The following is a 16,369-nucleotide window of genomic DNA, read 5'->3' on the forward strand; positions in this document are numbered from 1 at the left end:
TCTCTCTCTCTCTCTCTCTCTCTCTCTCTCTCTCTCTCTCTCTCTCTTTCTGTCTATCTCTATGTCTGTCTATCTCTGTGTGTGCGTGTGTGCCTGTGTATCCATACATTCAGAACACAGTGGAGTCAATTGACGGAATCAGTGTTTCATGGCTTGGAGGTAATGAGAGACTTGTCTAAGAAAAAGACTAGGACAAAAAAGTACCCTGGGGGAAGAAGATCAGGATAAAGTTTAGAAAGGGCACATAGATAGTGGACCTGGCAGGGCTGATAAGGCACGATCTTTAGGGATTTCATCAAGGAAAGTGAGGTGGAAGCTCAAGGGGCAATGGTTAGGACAGCAAAAGAAAAGCTGAATGTAAGAAAGTACATTCAGTATGGATCACTTAGAGTTGTATGTGATTCTTCTGAATACAACTTATACCCAACAATACCTTTTAATGTTGGGCCATTAATGAAAATTATATCTTTAACAATAAAAGGAAATGTCAATTTTTACTTTTGTCCTTAAACTTGCATACCCACGTAGTTTTCAAAACAATTACCTGTTCAAGTGTGTGTGTGTATTTGTGTGTGTGTGTGTATGCATACTTGGGGGGATATGTGGATATGTGGAAGGTTTTTATTATTGGGAAGTCACATAGGTTACTGGTAGCACATATTAATCAACTAGCAGGATCCCTCATCAGCTTTTCTATTACTTGGCCCACTTTGTGCCAATTTCCTTTCTCTTACCCAACACCTCTTGCTTCACTGTTCTTCTTTAAGACATGGGATGGGGATTTGTCAAAGTCAATGAGCACTTTATTACAGTGAGAGTGCTCAGTAATGAACAATTCAGCAATTTAATGAGATTCTGGAGATCTGTCTCCAGCCTGTCCATCAAGTTTCACTTCTATAAAGCACCCTGACACTAATCCTCTGGCATACCCAATCTTCACCCTGGGCTGAATATTAGATTCTTCCATGGTATATTGCGTTAGTAGTATAACCTTAGCAAAAATGATGAACTTAACTACACTGGAGGCAATATAGCTGGTCTGATTTGATCTCTCTCTATTGGGTTGACTATGAGGGAATTACTTATTTACTAAGATAAAGCAAAAACAGTTTCTTATTGCCTGCTGAATGCCTAAATTGGTAAATATTTATGTGTCTTTTAATTCTTTCTGGAGGTCCAGGTACAAATATACATATATATACCGCCTGCAGCAGAAACCAGTTCTTAAAATTCTACATTACAGCATCAGTAACCTTTAGAGAGGCAATTATGATAACGTTTAAGTGGACAGTATAGCATTTTTTGTCACTCAAAAATCTGCACATTACCATTACAATCTCTGGCAGTACCTTTCAACAGGATCGCATCACTATACCACAAAAGGGGATAGGTAGAAGTCATTTGAGGGTATTGGCCCCTGATCTCATTTCAATTAGAAACAGCCAATTGCAGAAATCATCCCCACTGTTCTTCCCTAGAGAAACAGGAGTTCCTTAGTTCCTTTGGCTGCCACACCAGAGAACTGAGTTCTTCCCTGGCCAGTCAATTCTTGATTATATTAACAAAGAAGCAGGATAATATGGATAATTGAAATCCACATATATTCAAAAAAAATCTCACTCTGGTCAAGAGTCCTCATTTCTTCTCCAATAAACCTTTTCTTTTAAACCAGAGTTGTTAAAAAAAAATAGTAAAAGCTGCTTGATTTGGATTTTCTCTCTTTATATTTCCCTTGGTGAAAATGTTAATGAACAGGAAAATGACACAAAATGAGACAGCAAATAAAAGGTATGAAGACTTGAAGAAAGAGGCAGGCAAATCAATAATCTGTATTTTGTTAAGGGCCAACCAACTTTATTACAGAGATCTGATGTTAGAAAACTTAAGTTTGATTCAACTCAACAAGTATTTATAAAGTGACTAGTAGATTTGAAGGCACTGTGCTAGGAATGCAAAAAAAAAAAAAAAAAACAGAACAGCCCTCACCCTCCAAGGTTTTGGGGTTTTTTTTGCCCCCTTTTTTTGGAGGGCAAGTGGGGTTAAGTGACTTGCCCAAGGTCACATGGCTAGCAAGTGTTAAGTGTCTGAGGCTGGACTTGAACTCAGGTACTCATATACTCAAAGTATATGCAAAGTAATTTCAAGGGAGAGGGCTCTAAGGGTGGGGATAAGGTGGGTAGTCAGGAAAAACTTTTTCCTCACTTGATACTTGAATTTGAATCCTGGCTTAGTCACTTACTACCCATGTGACTATGGACAAGTCACTTAACTTCTGAGTCTCAATTTCCTCAGCTGTAAAATGAGCTGAGATGGACTAGTTGATACCTAAGATGTCTTACCAGCTCTAAAATCCTATAATCCCAGGCTAATTCCCCAGTATGAGACAGATTTTCCTCAACTATAAAATGGAACAATGAAATTCACAGGATGATTGAGAAGAAAGCAATTTGTAAGCTTAAAATACTATTCTTCATATGAGACAAAAAGTTAATTCTGAAGTTACTCAAAACTCAGAAGAAGTCATGCTGTCTTATGCCCCGTTTACTTTAAATGTTTTCAAATTCTTGGGAAATACTGAAAATACAGCATTTTTATAAGTAAACAAAATGGCAGAATGATGGTCTGTTGTAGGAGAGAAAAATGAGAGGGATAGCAGGGAGAGATGAGAACAAAGGGGAAAACAGAGACAGAAAAGGGTCAGGTAAGAGGGCAGGACTTTAGACAAATCAATTAAGGAATAAAGTTGGAAGTTTTAACTTCCACAATATAGAAACTTCACTAAAGGGTCTTTCACATATACTCCAAATAGTTCTCCAATGGAAACTATAATTTTGCAATGCATAAAAGGCCCTTTCAGAATTTCATACTTGAGGCCTATGTCACTGTTTTATAAAAGTCAAAGCAATATACTTTTCTTACATTTAAACTATTTTCACCATGATATAATTATTAATGTTACTATCTCCTAGCATTTAAAGTCAGATACATTTGGTTACTGGAAGGCCCCGAGGAAATATCCTCTGTGATTTTAAATGTGAGTTGAGAACCCAATATCTCAAGATCAAGTCCTTCCCAAACACCTGTCAAGTCAAGAGAACACTCCATCTAAAAATTCACCTAAGATAAAAGGGTTCACACACTTTCTTGACCCCTTAGCCTTTAATCATTTACTACTTCCATAATACCAGGATTCAAGCAAAGGGAGCATGTCAAGGTTTTCTACCACACATTCTGCTGATGAGGAAGCTTCCTTACCTGCCAGATTTGTTCTTCACTTAGGGACGTCAGCTGGTCACTCTTCAGGACCTCTTGAAGCAGGCAATAAGGAAGTGTTAGAACTTCTTCAGGGTGACTCTTCAGGAGTTCAGAGAGGTGTTTCACTAAAAAATCGATCACTGCCTTCTCCAGCAAAGTGAGATTAAAGAGGTCAGCAAGTCTGTACAGATCCAAGTAATTAAAGCTATTTAATTCCTAGGTGAATAAAAAAAAAAGCCTTTCAGAAATGATGAAGAACCCAACTCGAAGGTCAAAGGATATTCAGATCAAATCAACAGGGAATGTGTGACATGCACTACAAAAATCCAACTGCATACCTTTTTTCATTTGGAAACTTTCTCAATTAGAATGCTTTAGGCAAGGGTCTATGTTCTTGGATGACAATTTCTGCCATTTTGCCTACCTTAAAAATAAGAACTTCAAACACTCAGTTAAGGAGATGAAAAGTAGTTTCTAGTTTAGTGATCCAATTGAAATGCTATTTGCAATTTTCTAAAAATGCTTCTTAGTAAAAAGAAATAGTGATCTTTTTAGACTCACCATATCCTATACCCCAAGGATCCAATTTTTCTCTTACAGTTAACATGAGGGATGCAGAATCAGAAGACACACATATTAGAAGACAGACCGACACTTGGACCATTTTTTTTCCTCAAAACTCCACTTTGAATGAATATGAACCATCAAGATTTGGTGAAATTGACACATTACCCTTAAAGATGTACAGTGTCGGATCTTTTTGAAAGTTTCATAGAATTACCAGTCATATCTCTCTACCAAGTTTACACCTAATTTATTCAAAGAAAATGAAAGTGATTCTACTTTTTAAATGCTCCAGAAACAAGAGATTTTCCAGTTTCATTCAGTAGCCTGTTGTAGTGTCTAATCACCTTTAAGGTGTGGTAGGATTTCTTTTGGTCCAATTAACTCTCTTGAACGTGTGTGTGTGTTTTGTATTCTGCACGGGTGGTTTGCACTATAATCCCCTTTACTGCATCTGATGACAAGGCTAGGCTGTATTTCCCTCATCCAGAGTGAACATGTGTTATAATACACCATTAAAGGTCATTCCTTTCCTCTATGTATATAATGCAAATGAAGCAGATCTATGTCAGGTACCTAGGACCATGATTATGGATGCTTAGATGCTGGAAATGAGCTTAGTTTTCTAGCACCTCTGCTGAACATTGCTACACCCTTATGTCCACACTGGACTACCTGGGGTTCCCTAGGTAATAACACTGACATTCCATCTCCCATATCCAAGCCCTTGCAAGGATCATGCTCTCTTTTATCCTTTCTACCGCTTAGAAACCATAACTCCATTCAAGGCTGAGCTTAAGGGTTATCTCCTACAAGAAGCTTTTACTGATTCCCCAACTTGTTAGTGTAATCTCCTCAGTCACCAACCCAGTTGAAATTTTTATATATTTTGCATTCACTTATTTATGTATCTGTTGTTTTCCTCCAATAGAATGTAAACTCTTCAAGAGAGGGACTATATCATTTATATTTTTGTATCTCCAGGTCCTTAATAAATGCTTGTTGAAGAGACATTCCACAACAGATACATGGTCAAAAGACAGGAACAAATAGCTCTCATAAAGAAGTGCAACCTCTTAGCTAAATGGAAGACTGTTCTAAATCGCCAATAAGAGTAATGCATATCAAAACAAAGAACTAGAAATTGTAGAGATGCCTATCAATTGGGGAATTGCTGAACAAGTTGCCAGATATGATCATGATGTAATACCACTGTGCTATAAGAAATAATGAGCTCACTGATTTTAGGAAAAAAAACACGGATAAACTTTCATGAAATAATGAAGAGTGAAATGAGCAAAAACCAAGAGAAAGTTGTATACAGTAATAGCAATATCATTTTAAGAACAATTTTGAGCAACTAAGTCATTTGGACTATTATAAATCCCAAATTAATTACAAAGGACATATGAAGAAAGATGCTATCTGCATCCAGTAAAAGAACAGGTAAGTAGAAGAATATATAGACTGATTTTGCATATATACATATATTCATGTCTAATGGTCACCATTTCTAGGGTGGGGGAGTGAAGAAAAAAAAAGAAATTTACATGATAACTGTATTATATATTTAAAAGGTACAGCAAGCTGTACTTTTTAAATTTGCAGTTTATGTGCAGTCATCTTTTTTTTCTATCATGCTACATTATGGAAATACTTGTTTTATTCCATAAATTACAATTAAAATAAATAAAATAAAAACTCTGAGGCTTTACTTCATGCCCTGCAAACTGGCAAAGATAATTATATGTAAATAGTCAATGTTGAAGAGATTGGGAAAAATCAGGCACAGATTTTCTTTTGGTAGAGCTATGAATTAATTCAACCATTCCAGAAAACAATTTTGGATTAGGCTAAAAAAAGTGACAAAAGTGTCTATACCCTTTAACTTATAAATCCTATTACTTTACCAAAGGAGGAAAAAGACAGGAAGAAAGGTTCCAGAATCATCAAAATAGGCTTTTTATGGTAGCAAAAATCTAGAAGCAAAATAGATACTATTTGTTAGGGAATGCTTAAACCAAATATCATATATGAATATAATAGAATATTACTGTGTCATAATATGCAGAATTCAGAGAAATATGGTAAGATTTACATGAACTGATACAGAATAAATTAAGCAAACGGAGGCAAATATTATTCAAAAAGACAGTAATGTGAATGCAAAGAAAAAAATAAACCCTAACACTATAATTTTAATAATATATTTTAGCTCCAAAGCTCAGCCCCAAATAAGAGATAGAAAAATATTCCTCACTCCTTTCTAGATAGAAGTGGGAGACTATTATGAAACATTCCATATACTGTCAGATTCATTTGATATATGAGTTAATTTTGCTAAGCTGCTTTTTCTTTCTCTTTTTTATTCTTTATAAGTAGCTCACTGAGTAGAAGAGGGGAATATATTCAGAAATAAAGGTGCACCAAAAATAAAAATTTATCAATAAAATTAAAAATTAATAAAATCTAAAATTTAAAAAAAATTTAAAATTTAATTGGCATTTAGGTTGTCTTTAGACCTTTCCTTTAAAATTCTGGAAGTTTATAAACCCCCACATCAGATTAAAACCAGACTATAACAATAGACTCCAAACTGATGGGTGCCAAACATACATTTACCTAAAAGACTATTTTCTGGAATACTTGTCTCTCATAAGACAAGTGCTCACATGGAGGTCAAAAGAAGTGGTACAGAGATACTCTCAAGGTCTCTTGTGAGCCATGGGAGATGCTGGCACAGGACCCAGCATGGCATGCACATATCAAAGGTGGCACTGTGCTCCATAAGCAAAGTAGAATTGAACTAGTATACAGGAAACATGAGATTCACAAATCTAGACATCTCCATCATAAATGTGCAAATGGACTATTTGTGCCTGCCCTGCGGTAGAGTCTTTTAAGTTCATATTGGACTGAACAGCCACAGTCTTATATACTATACCAGTGGTCTTTTTTGAGTAAGAAGGATTAACAACAACAGTCATTTTTCTGTCTTTAGGGATCAAAACCCTGTTATGGGAATGGGAATCTGAAGGTCTTCCCTGCCCCTTGGCCCCTTGATTAGGCTTAAGTGACTTTGAGAACCTTCCCTGAGTTGAAAATATACTCTTGGGTGGCTAAGTGGTGCAGTGAATAATAGAGCACTGGCACTGGAGTCAGGAGGACCGGAGTTCAAAACTGGCCTCAGATGCTTAACACAAAAACTAGCCGTGTGACCTTGGGCAAGCCACTTAACCCCAAATGCCCTCCAAAAAAAAGCAAAAGAAAAAAACAAACATATATATACACTCTGCCCCCTAATAGGCTGAATGTGGTCACATGGAGCCTGTAGCAGGAGGCTTGTTTTTCAGGAATGCCCACACCTTGATGCTGTGTGATTGGACAATGGGTCAAGAGGGCTGTGATATTCTCTGAGCCAGGAGAAGGCTATATATACCCTGATGTGAGGTTTTGCTTTGGGGCTCACTTTGGGAAGTTGTGTGATTTGACCAGGTAAGGCTCTGGGCAGCCATTGAGCTCCCCAGATTTGAAAACCCAAATGCTGGTGCTTCTCTCTTTGGTAACTAACTAGGTATGGATGTAATGGTCAAACAGCTGAAGGCCCTGTCTGCTTAACTGTGTTATTTTCTATTGTAGCTTCTGTTTGTATTCTCTGAAGTTCAGGGTGCTGACTTTTTCCCCTGAACTAGGTAAATGATATATGTTTGATTGATTAAAGTAAGATTTTTAACCCATTTTAAGTTGCTTTCCTTTAGAAAAGAAGATCTAAGAACCTGTGCTAGCAGTCACCCTGGGTATGCTAGGGTGCTTGCTGCTACAAACCCCGTTTTTAAGGGATTTTCCCCCTGCCTTCTTCAAACTTTCTCAAAGCTAAATTCTAAGAGTTCTGTAATGCTTGTTCCAAATTTCCTAAATACCTAAGGATTCGTGCACACAATAATTGGTCTAAGTATAGTGTAAAACACATTATTCCCTATTCTTGCTATCTAGAGATCTAGAACACTATTTAAGTAGCTCTTCCAAAATTTCTGTCCCCATTATGGCTTTAAAGTTTGTTTGAATAATGCTTGAGACATACAAATCTATCTATGAAATATAGAAATATAAGACTGATAAAAATTTAAGGCCAGGTCTCAGAGTAACCATCTCTCAGTCCCATCATAAAAGTCACTTTATGTCATAGTTTAGGTCCTATTTTTCTTTTAGTGAGAGATGACACTTCTTTACAGGAGCCAAGACAGATGGTTTCCAGAATGAACTATAAGAACCTTCTGCAGAATGATGCTAAAAATCCCCATTTGCCTATGCTTTCAGATGAAAACTAGCTCTTGTCTGTAAAAATATAAGTTGGGCTGGATCACTAAGTTTCTTCGCCACTTAACAATTCTAAGATTCTCCTGTGGTCTTATTTTATATCAATCTGTCCAAAGATTGTGGCCTTCCATTTACAGCTTTTATCAAAGGTGTGCTGAAGTTCTTATCATCAGGGGTCAGGTCCTCAGAGAAATATCTTAAGTAGGCTCCCAAGTATGATTTCTTGGTATATGAATAGTATGCTTAAAAAATCAGGCAGGAGAACAGCAGTTCTCATTACTGGTAGTATATGTGTGGCTGAATAAAGAACCAGATCCTCTGGGTTAGTAAGTTACTCCCTACATCTCAGTTGCTGCAGAACTGCCTTAACTCTTTCATGTCTCTAGTGTACCATTAAATAGACTGGATTCTTCATCTTCATCCCATGGAACCCTAGAGGTTTGAGAGTGTTTGTGCTTGTCAAACTGTGAGGATTTTACTCAAAGAGTAGCTTACTTATGGATGAGTCTGGCTCAGCATCACATAAAAAGATGACTATCCATAGAAGCTTAAATAATCCCACCTGCAAAGAAAGCTAGAACTAGGGTACAGTTAGAGTTTTTCTTAATTATTCCTATGTTTAAAAAAATGTACATAAAGTTACTACTATTTAGGGACTCAGTTTTGTATATCAAAAAGTAATTGTGTTCTTATGTCCATGTTCTATGCTGGATGTTGTAAATTATGAATTCAAATAAGATTCCTGCTTAATAAGTTCTTATAATTTAATGCAAAGGATACATTGTAAATGACTCTTGGTTTGTTTTTGTTTTTTAATTCTGCTGGAAGTTTAACTTATTTATATCCTATTTGGTGGATGTGCTGCAATCAACACCTCTTTCTTCAGTTCTCAGATTTTGTTTGTTTTTTAGTTTTCGGAGGATTCTCCCAAAGCACAATCTAAAAAATGCATTTTCTACCTTTTTCAGGAGTGAATTAAATGAAGAAAAGGTATGGCATTGTAGTACAGTGGAATGAGGCCTATAGAGAGAGGACCAAGGTTTGGATCTTGACTTTGCCATTTATTACCTGTGTAACCTTGGGCAAATCTTCTCTGGGCCTCACTTTCCTCATCTGTGAAATGAAGGGATTAAATCAGACAACCATTAAGGCTCCTTGCAGCTCTAAATTTGTTATGGCTTGGTAAAGTAGATAATAAATGGATATATATTCTTATACATATAAAAACTCTTGAATTCTACTCTCTAAGCCAAATCACTAAACTTAGTAATTTGTAGTTTACTAAACTTAATTTAGAAAATTACAAATTACTAAACCAAATATTTAATGTTTAGTTGGGGAGGGTATGGGGGGTACAGGGACCCCAAAAGTACAGACCCCAAAAATCCCCTACACAAATTTTATAGATACTTAAGAGATGTCTCAAGTTAAGAACAGGAATCTTTTATTCAGTTCTCCAGGGAAGAAGGCCTCACCTCCAGCAGGACAGACTGATGGAAAGAGGATTGTTACAGAAGACAAAGCAAGGTTTTATACCCTAAGGCAGACAAACCCCTTCCCACCACCACCTCTTATTCCCACTGGCTAGGAGGCAGGCTTATAGTCTAGATTTGAAAGACAAAGAACAGGAAAACAGGGTATAGCCAATCCAAAGGTACATGTCCTTATTTGGCAAATGCTAAAGCAAGGAAGGGGGAAGAGTCCTGAAAGACTCCTAAAGGTCTTAATGCTGATGCAGCAAGGGAAGGGGAAGGGTCCGGAGTTGTATACTTTCTTAGGAAACCAGGACTCAGGCCTGCATGGTCTTATAAAAATCTGTCTCTGGTTTCAAGATAGTTTCTCTCTCTTTCTCCACTCTGAGGAGTCTTCACAGAGGGTGTATCCCACTTATGAGGGAGGGAGCATTTTCCCCCCTATGCTTAAAAATCAGAATTGCACCAAATCCAGTAAGTTCTCCAGGTATGCCTTTGGTTTCTTTACACTTGGTTTTCATTACACTTATGGTGAATGGGGAGGCACTGCTATGTACTGGAAAGAATACTAAATTTAGAATCAGAAAATCTAGGTTTGAGTCTCAACACTGTGGGATCATGGGCACATCCCCTAACTTCACTTCATCTATGCAATGGGAATAATATGATCACACGGATTATAACTGACCTTAGAGGCTTAAGTCAAAACCTCTCATTTGAGAGAAAAAGTCAAGCCCCAAAGGGATTAAGTGATTAGCCCAAGGTCTCATAGGTAATAATGGCAGAGGTGACTTTGGAACCTAGGTCCCATCTCCATGGAGAGTCAGTATCCCTTCCACAGTATCACATCTTTTCCCTTATATTTCTACTAACTATTGCATGGGGCCTTTGTAAGAAAAGTTCTTTGTAAACTCTCATATATTATATGCATGTGAGTGATTATGGTGATGTTTAACAATTAAATTGTAAGAGAGTAGAATTAGGGAAGAAGGGGATTTTTAAAAATTCGTTCAGTGTTTTCATCATGACAAGCTATATAATGTTTACTACATAAGGAGGAATAAAATGCCTGCATTTCAATTCAATTAAACCATCAAACATTTTATTTTCAATACCTATTACATGTAAGACACTGTGCTAGGTTTTGGGGATACATAAACTTGATCTCGATTAGTGTGAATAATTAATTTTTCCCCTGAAATGGTCAAATGTATTCAAATTTGCAATATTCAAAGTTGTAATTATATAAAATATGGTAATGAGTTCCAGCCCAGTAGAAATATGCAGTACAAATTCAAATAAGGTGACCTCTTGGAGTCATTTTCGCACTAATCAGGACCTATCAGACTAACAAGGAAATATGTGATAGGGAGAAAGGAATGATCAACAAAGTTCAGTATGAACATCTGAATAGAGAGAAAAAAATCACTTTTAGCTTGGAAGATCAGATCACAGGATCATGGATTTAGAGTCAAGAGGCACCTAGAAGTTACATCTAGATTTTATCTAATCATTTTCTTCATTTTACAGATAAGGAAACTGAGGCCAAGAGAAGTAAAATGTCTTATTTCAGCTTACACTGGTAGTAAATAGCAAAGTCAAGATTCAACCCCAGATCTGTGGTTTCTAAATTAACTGCTCTTTCCAGGGCACCCTACTGCCTCAGGGAAGGTTTGATGGAGAAGATGGCACCTAATCTTGACTCAGAAGGGAACATTTTCTTTTTTTTTTCTAAAGCAACTGGGGTTAAGTGACTTGCTCAAGGTTACACGGCCAGTTATTTTTTGTGTAGGAGCCAAGTATCTCAGGCCAGAACTGATCCTGGGTCTCCCCACGCCTGCCAGGGCCAGCGCTCTCACTCACTGCGCCACCTGGCTACCCCAGAAGGGAACATTTTCACCAGGCATAGAGAAGGAGGAAGTGCTGCAGATGGTTACAGATGAGAGTATTTGCCTAAAGAAACACCTAGGAGCAAGGCAGAAATGAATCGCAGTTTAGCATCCCCACCTACGCCTTGGAAGGTCAAAAAGAAGTCTTTGTGACAAAGAGAGAAAAGGGCTAATGCATTGAAAGGCAGGGAATAACCAGCACTAGCTATCATCAACACTTAAGACTAGGAATGCCAATTGAGTGTGTATAGCCTTTGGCTCCTAAAACTAAGTTACAAAGGTGGAGATCTGGAAATAAAGGTGAAGTAGTTGGTCTGCCTGGATGCAGACACCTTTTAACTGCATTGCCTGCTATGCTTAACTTTCCATTCAGAATGGATAAGGCTAAGGAATGGATGGCCACGTCTAAAGCGGTGGGATTCTGAACTATGCACTGTCTCTCTTGGTTTATCACTCACAAAATAGGATTTAAAAAGCAAATCATAAGCCAGGGCTGCATTCAAAGCCATGGCCTGACAGTTTGTGATGACATTATCCAGGTAGGGCTATCTCACTCCTAAATATTATTATTCTCGTTTTATAGAGAGGTTGGGTGACAGGCCCATGATCACACAGTAAGTGTCAGAGCAGAGACCCACATGAAAGAGCCTGTGTTCCAGAAAATGGCTTGACATTCTGGCCCAATAATAAAATGGGAATTTCTATACAATTGGTTGAAGATACCAGAAGACACCCCAGAGTGCTACAGTTTTACTATCATAAAGGATGCATTACAGTCCACAGGGAGTCACTTTTTCAATCCAACAGGCAGTCATTTATTTCCTCCATCAACTGAGAACTTGAAGCTATATGGGTTTGATGATACCTTTTTTTAAGGTGAATTTTGACCTAAATATGAGAGAGTCTCATACACTTCCCTTATCTTCTCAGCCTTCCCAACTAAGATAATAGTTTCCACTGGAGATTACAGTTCAGCACTAAGGGCTGAGCCCATTGGGTAAAAGTGAGAGAAAAATGCCCTAAAAGTTCTCTATCATGTCTCCATTCAACCCACAATTGTCATTTTTTTTTTCAGAATTACTGTGCACACTTCTTGTTACACAGGAAGCATTTAAAAAGTATATTTATTTTGCCTTTGGTTTTAGTGTAACTTAGCTTCATTCTACTTCCTCTCCCTCCACCCCCAGAACATACCCCTTATTTGTTTCTTATAGTGTGGATGACAGATTAAGTAGAAGAAACATGAAATGTGTCCTCCATGTCTTACTAACTAGACACAAGTTTTTTATGTTCCAGAATTTTTGTCTTACATACTCTTTAACTTTAGTTTCTCTTGTGTGGCTTTCCTTCCCTTGATAAAGTCACTAGAGGTATTGGCATTTTAAAGAAATTACTGAGCACTTTAGAAATAGTAAAGTAAATTTTAAATAGATGAGATTCAGTCCTAGTCTAAAGAAATTTGCCAGGCAGATTTTCTGATGGCTATAGGTCTGTCAAAAAGGCCAAGGAATGAAGGTAGAAGAGATCAGAAAACAGGGACTAATTAGGGTGGACTGCTTTCTCTTTACTTCCATAGCTACCACAGTCAACTAATCAACAGGCAATCAACATAAGCACCTACTATGTGCCAAGCACTCGGTTAAGTGCTAAGGATACAAGAAGGGGCAAAAGGCATTCCCTGCCCTCAAGGGGCTTACAATCTAATGGGAGAGACAACATGCGAGCAATTATATACAAGCTATGTAAACAGGAAATAATTGAGAGGAAAAGTTTCCACACTTCTACAACTGATGGAGGCAGAAAGAAGAAACAGTAATATTACCCACAGACATCTCCCTGGAGAAACACTCATCTTATTCTCTCTCCTGGCTTAAAACTGTTAGATACATACATTCATGTTTGACAATGGCCCAGACTATTTAGTATCTTTTGAACTGCAACTACTGCCTATAACATCCTGAAAATCTGTCCCCCAAAACATCTTGCTTTAATTTTACATAAGTGCTAAATTTTGACAAGAAATAAAATAGATACAGGTGATAATGCTCAGGAAAATTACATAAACTGCCTTAAATACTTATTTTTGATACTTCTGAGGATTTTATTGACTCATGAAACAAAATCAAAACTTTGTTCTGAATATTAGGTCCCATTTCCCTAAAAATTAAATTTCTATGAAGCCCACAATCAGTGCTATTTTCCAACATGTACCTATATACTATACCTTCTAAATTCAACAAACTTTTAAAAAAAAAGTGCTTAGTGCACACAAAGCACTGTGGTAAAGCACTGTGGTAAAGTACTGGGGCTTCAAAGATGAAAAGCACAGTATAGCTCCTACCTTTAAAGAGCTTACAATCCAACTAGGGATAAAATATGCATACAAAATGACACAAGCAGAAAGTGGCATGCGCACAGAACAGATCAGAACACAGTGCTCTAAGAAAACTTGAGAGTACATTTTCCACTTCGAGTAGGATAAAAGGGGCAGGGAGTGATAGAAATCAGGAAAGGCTTCATGGAAGAGGTGGTACCTAAGCTAGGTCTTGAGGGAAGAGGAGGATTTCAATAGGCAGAGTTAAGCATTTATTCTAGATCTGTGCAAAACATGGAGTTACCAGTCTGTAGGACAAGATGGTACTCAGTACTCTCTAATGGATCTGTGACTTCCTTGGCATGGATAGGCATTATCTTCAGCTTAGGAGATGGCAACTCATCTAAGTGACTGCCACAGGGTATCCCATGAGCTGGGGGCCTTCCTCATTTCTTCTCATTTGCACAGCAAAAATACCAGTGGAGCATGGGGACTGTTTGACTATTATCCTTGCTCTAGCCATGGGACCAAACTCTTCTTCCTTAGCTAATCCATTTCTTTAATAACACCATTTATATTTAGTTTTTTTTTTGTAATTATTTATTTATTTTGCTTTTTGGAGAGGGAAAGGCAAGTCAACTGAGATTAAGTGACTTGCCCAAGGTCACATGGCTAGTAAGTGTTAAGTGTCTGAGGTAGGATTTGAACTCAGGTCCTCCTGACTCCAAGGCTGGTGCTCTATTCACTGCACCACCTAGCCTCCCCTATAATTCTTTATTTATATTGTAATGTAGTTTGCCCCTGCCCATGATCAAATAACCAATAAATCAGTTATTTGTTAAGCACCTGCTAAGCATTTGGCAGTATGCTAGACATTGGGGATACAAAGACAAAAACTAAACAAACCTCACCCTCGAGAAGCTTACATTCTAAGGGGAGACATGTAGGTATACAGAGAATAAAAATAAAGGTAACATTGCATGGGGAAGTACTAGGTGCTGGAGGTACTTAAGGAGATAGAGGAGCTGAGTCTTGAAGGAAGTTAGAGATTCGAAGAGATTCCCCTAGTGATTAGGGGACACATTCCAGGCACTAGAGACAATTAATGCAAAGGCTGAGAGAAGGGAGATGGAGTGTCATGTACAAGGAAGAGAAAGGTCAATACAGCTTGATCATATAGTGTATGAAAGGTAATAATAAATAAGAAGGATGGAAAGGTAGGATATAGTCAGATTGGGAAAAGCTTCAAATACCAAACAGAAGAGTTTCTATATTAATCCTAGAGTAATAGGGAAGCACTAAAGTTTCCTGAGGTATGCTAAGCACGATCTGATTACAACCATATCTTTGGAAAAATCATTCTGGTGTCTGCATTTAGGATAGACTGGCAAGACAGAGAGAATTGAAGCAAGTTGAATAATCAGGAGGAGGCTAGTTCAATATTTCAGGGAAGATGACTATGTGTAGAAAAAACCCATGGGACCTAATGAGGACATTGAGTGAGAAAATATAGAAAGAAAAGAGAAGGGGGTCTTCAGGGGTGAGGAACCTATGGCCTTGAGGCCACATGTGTCCTTCAAGATACCTGGGTGTGACCTTTTGACTGAGTTCAAGTTTTACAGAATAAATCCTTTTTTTAGGGGGATTTGTTCTGTGAACTCTGAATCCAGTCAAAGGGCCACACTTGAGGACCTTGTGTGACCTGCAGATTCTCCACCCTGAGAGTCCTCTGGGATAGCCACAATTAGAGGATATGACATGCATGATGACCTAACAAAAGAGGCGGAGTAGTCATATAGGAAGAAAGAGAACCAAGAGAGAGCAATGTCACAAAAACTCAGAGATGAAGCTGTCCAGGAGGATAAGGACTCTTTGGAGCTTGTAGTGTTCTTTCCATGACTTGTAAACATAAAATACCACCTGAAAAATATAGAAATCTTACATTTTTTTCATTCGGGAAAAAGCTGGAAGAGAGGGGAATGCAATGAGAGGAGTTATTAAAATAACTTTGAAATTTTCAAAGGCAAATCAGCTCAATCTCCTTCTGTTTACTTATGGTCTCATCTCATTGTCTATTTACAGTGTCTGTCCAAGACAGATAGATGTTCATATGCATTTTAGAATCAGGCAAAGAAACAAATTCTGATTATACTTAGTTTTGGTTAAACTTTACTTAGCTTCTTTAGTTAAATTAAGTCTAATTCACAAGGGAATAGGAATAGGTATAGAGATGAAATTATTTTTACCTAATCAGTAATTGGAAAGTCAAAGTTAGTTAGTTAAGAGTCATGATAAGAGATGCAATGCTTAAGACTTCCACAACAGGTGAAGTCTTCATTTAGTTTCAGCTTACAAAATGGGTATATGTAGATGTGTATGAATACATACATATAAACACATACTTATACATAAACCCACGCTTAAATCTTCTCAGACTAACATTAAGGCCAAAAAAAATTTTCTGATTTTCCCTTTTCCCCCCAATGACACCACAACTCAGCATTGTGCCCAGCATATAATTACTTAATAAATTTTCTACTTGTTTAGCTAGCTACACC

General features: G+C 37.5%; 1 protein-coding gene across 7 annotated transcripts in view; it reads right to left on the reverse strand.

Annotated features, from left to right (window-relative positions):
* The window catches only part of KLHL32 (kelch like family member 32), a 333,784-nt gene that overhangs the window by 81,266 nt on the left and 236,149 nt on the right, over positions 1–16,369 (reverse strand). For 5 of the 7 annotated variants that reach the window (XR_011166280.1, XM_069077193.1, XM_069077191.1 and 2 more), the window contains one exon: positions 3,256–3,471. The exons of 1 other annotated variant lie outside the window; for it this stretch is intronic. Coding sequence is in view for 4 of the 6 variants with exons in the window: in XM_069077193.1 (XP_068933294.1) it covers positions 3,256–3,471 (216 nt within the window). In the remaining 2 variants the exon portion in view is untranslated. Of the gene's footprint in view, positions 1–3,255; positions 3,472–16,369 lie in introns of those variants that run through there. One more of the 7 variants, XM_069077196.1, reaches the window with a different exon arrangement.

Source organism: Petaurus breviceps, unplaced genomic scaffold (genome assembly GCF_028583685.1).
Source record: "Petaurus breviceps papuanus isolate PSGF00001 unplaced genomic scaffold, PetGlider_PUasm1.0 90977, whole genome shotgun sequence".
NCBI lineage: Eukaryota > Metazoa > Chordata > Mammalia > Diprotodontia > Petauridae > Petaurus > Petaurus breviceps.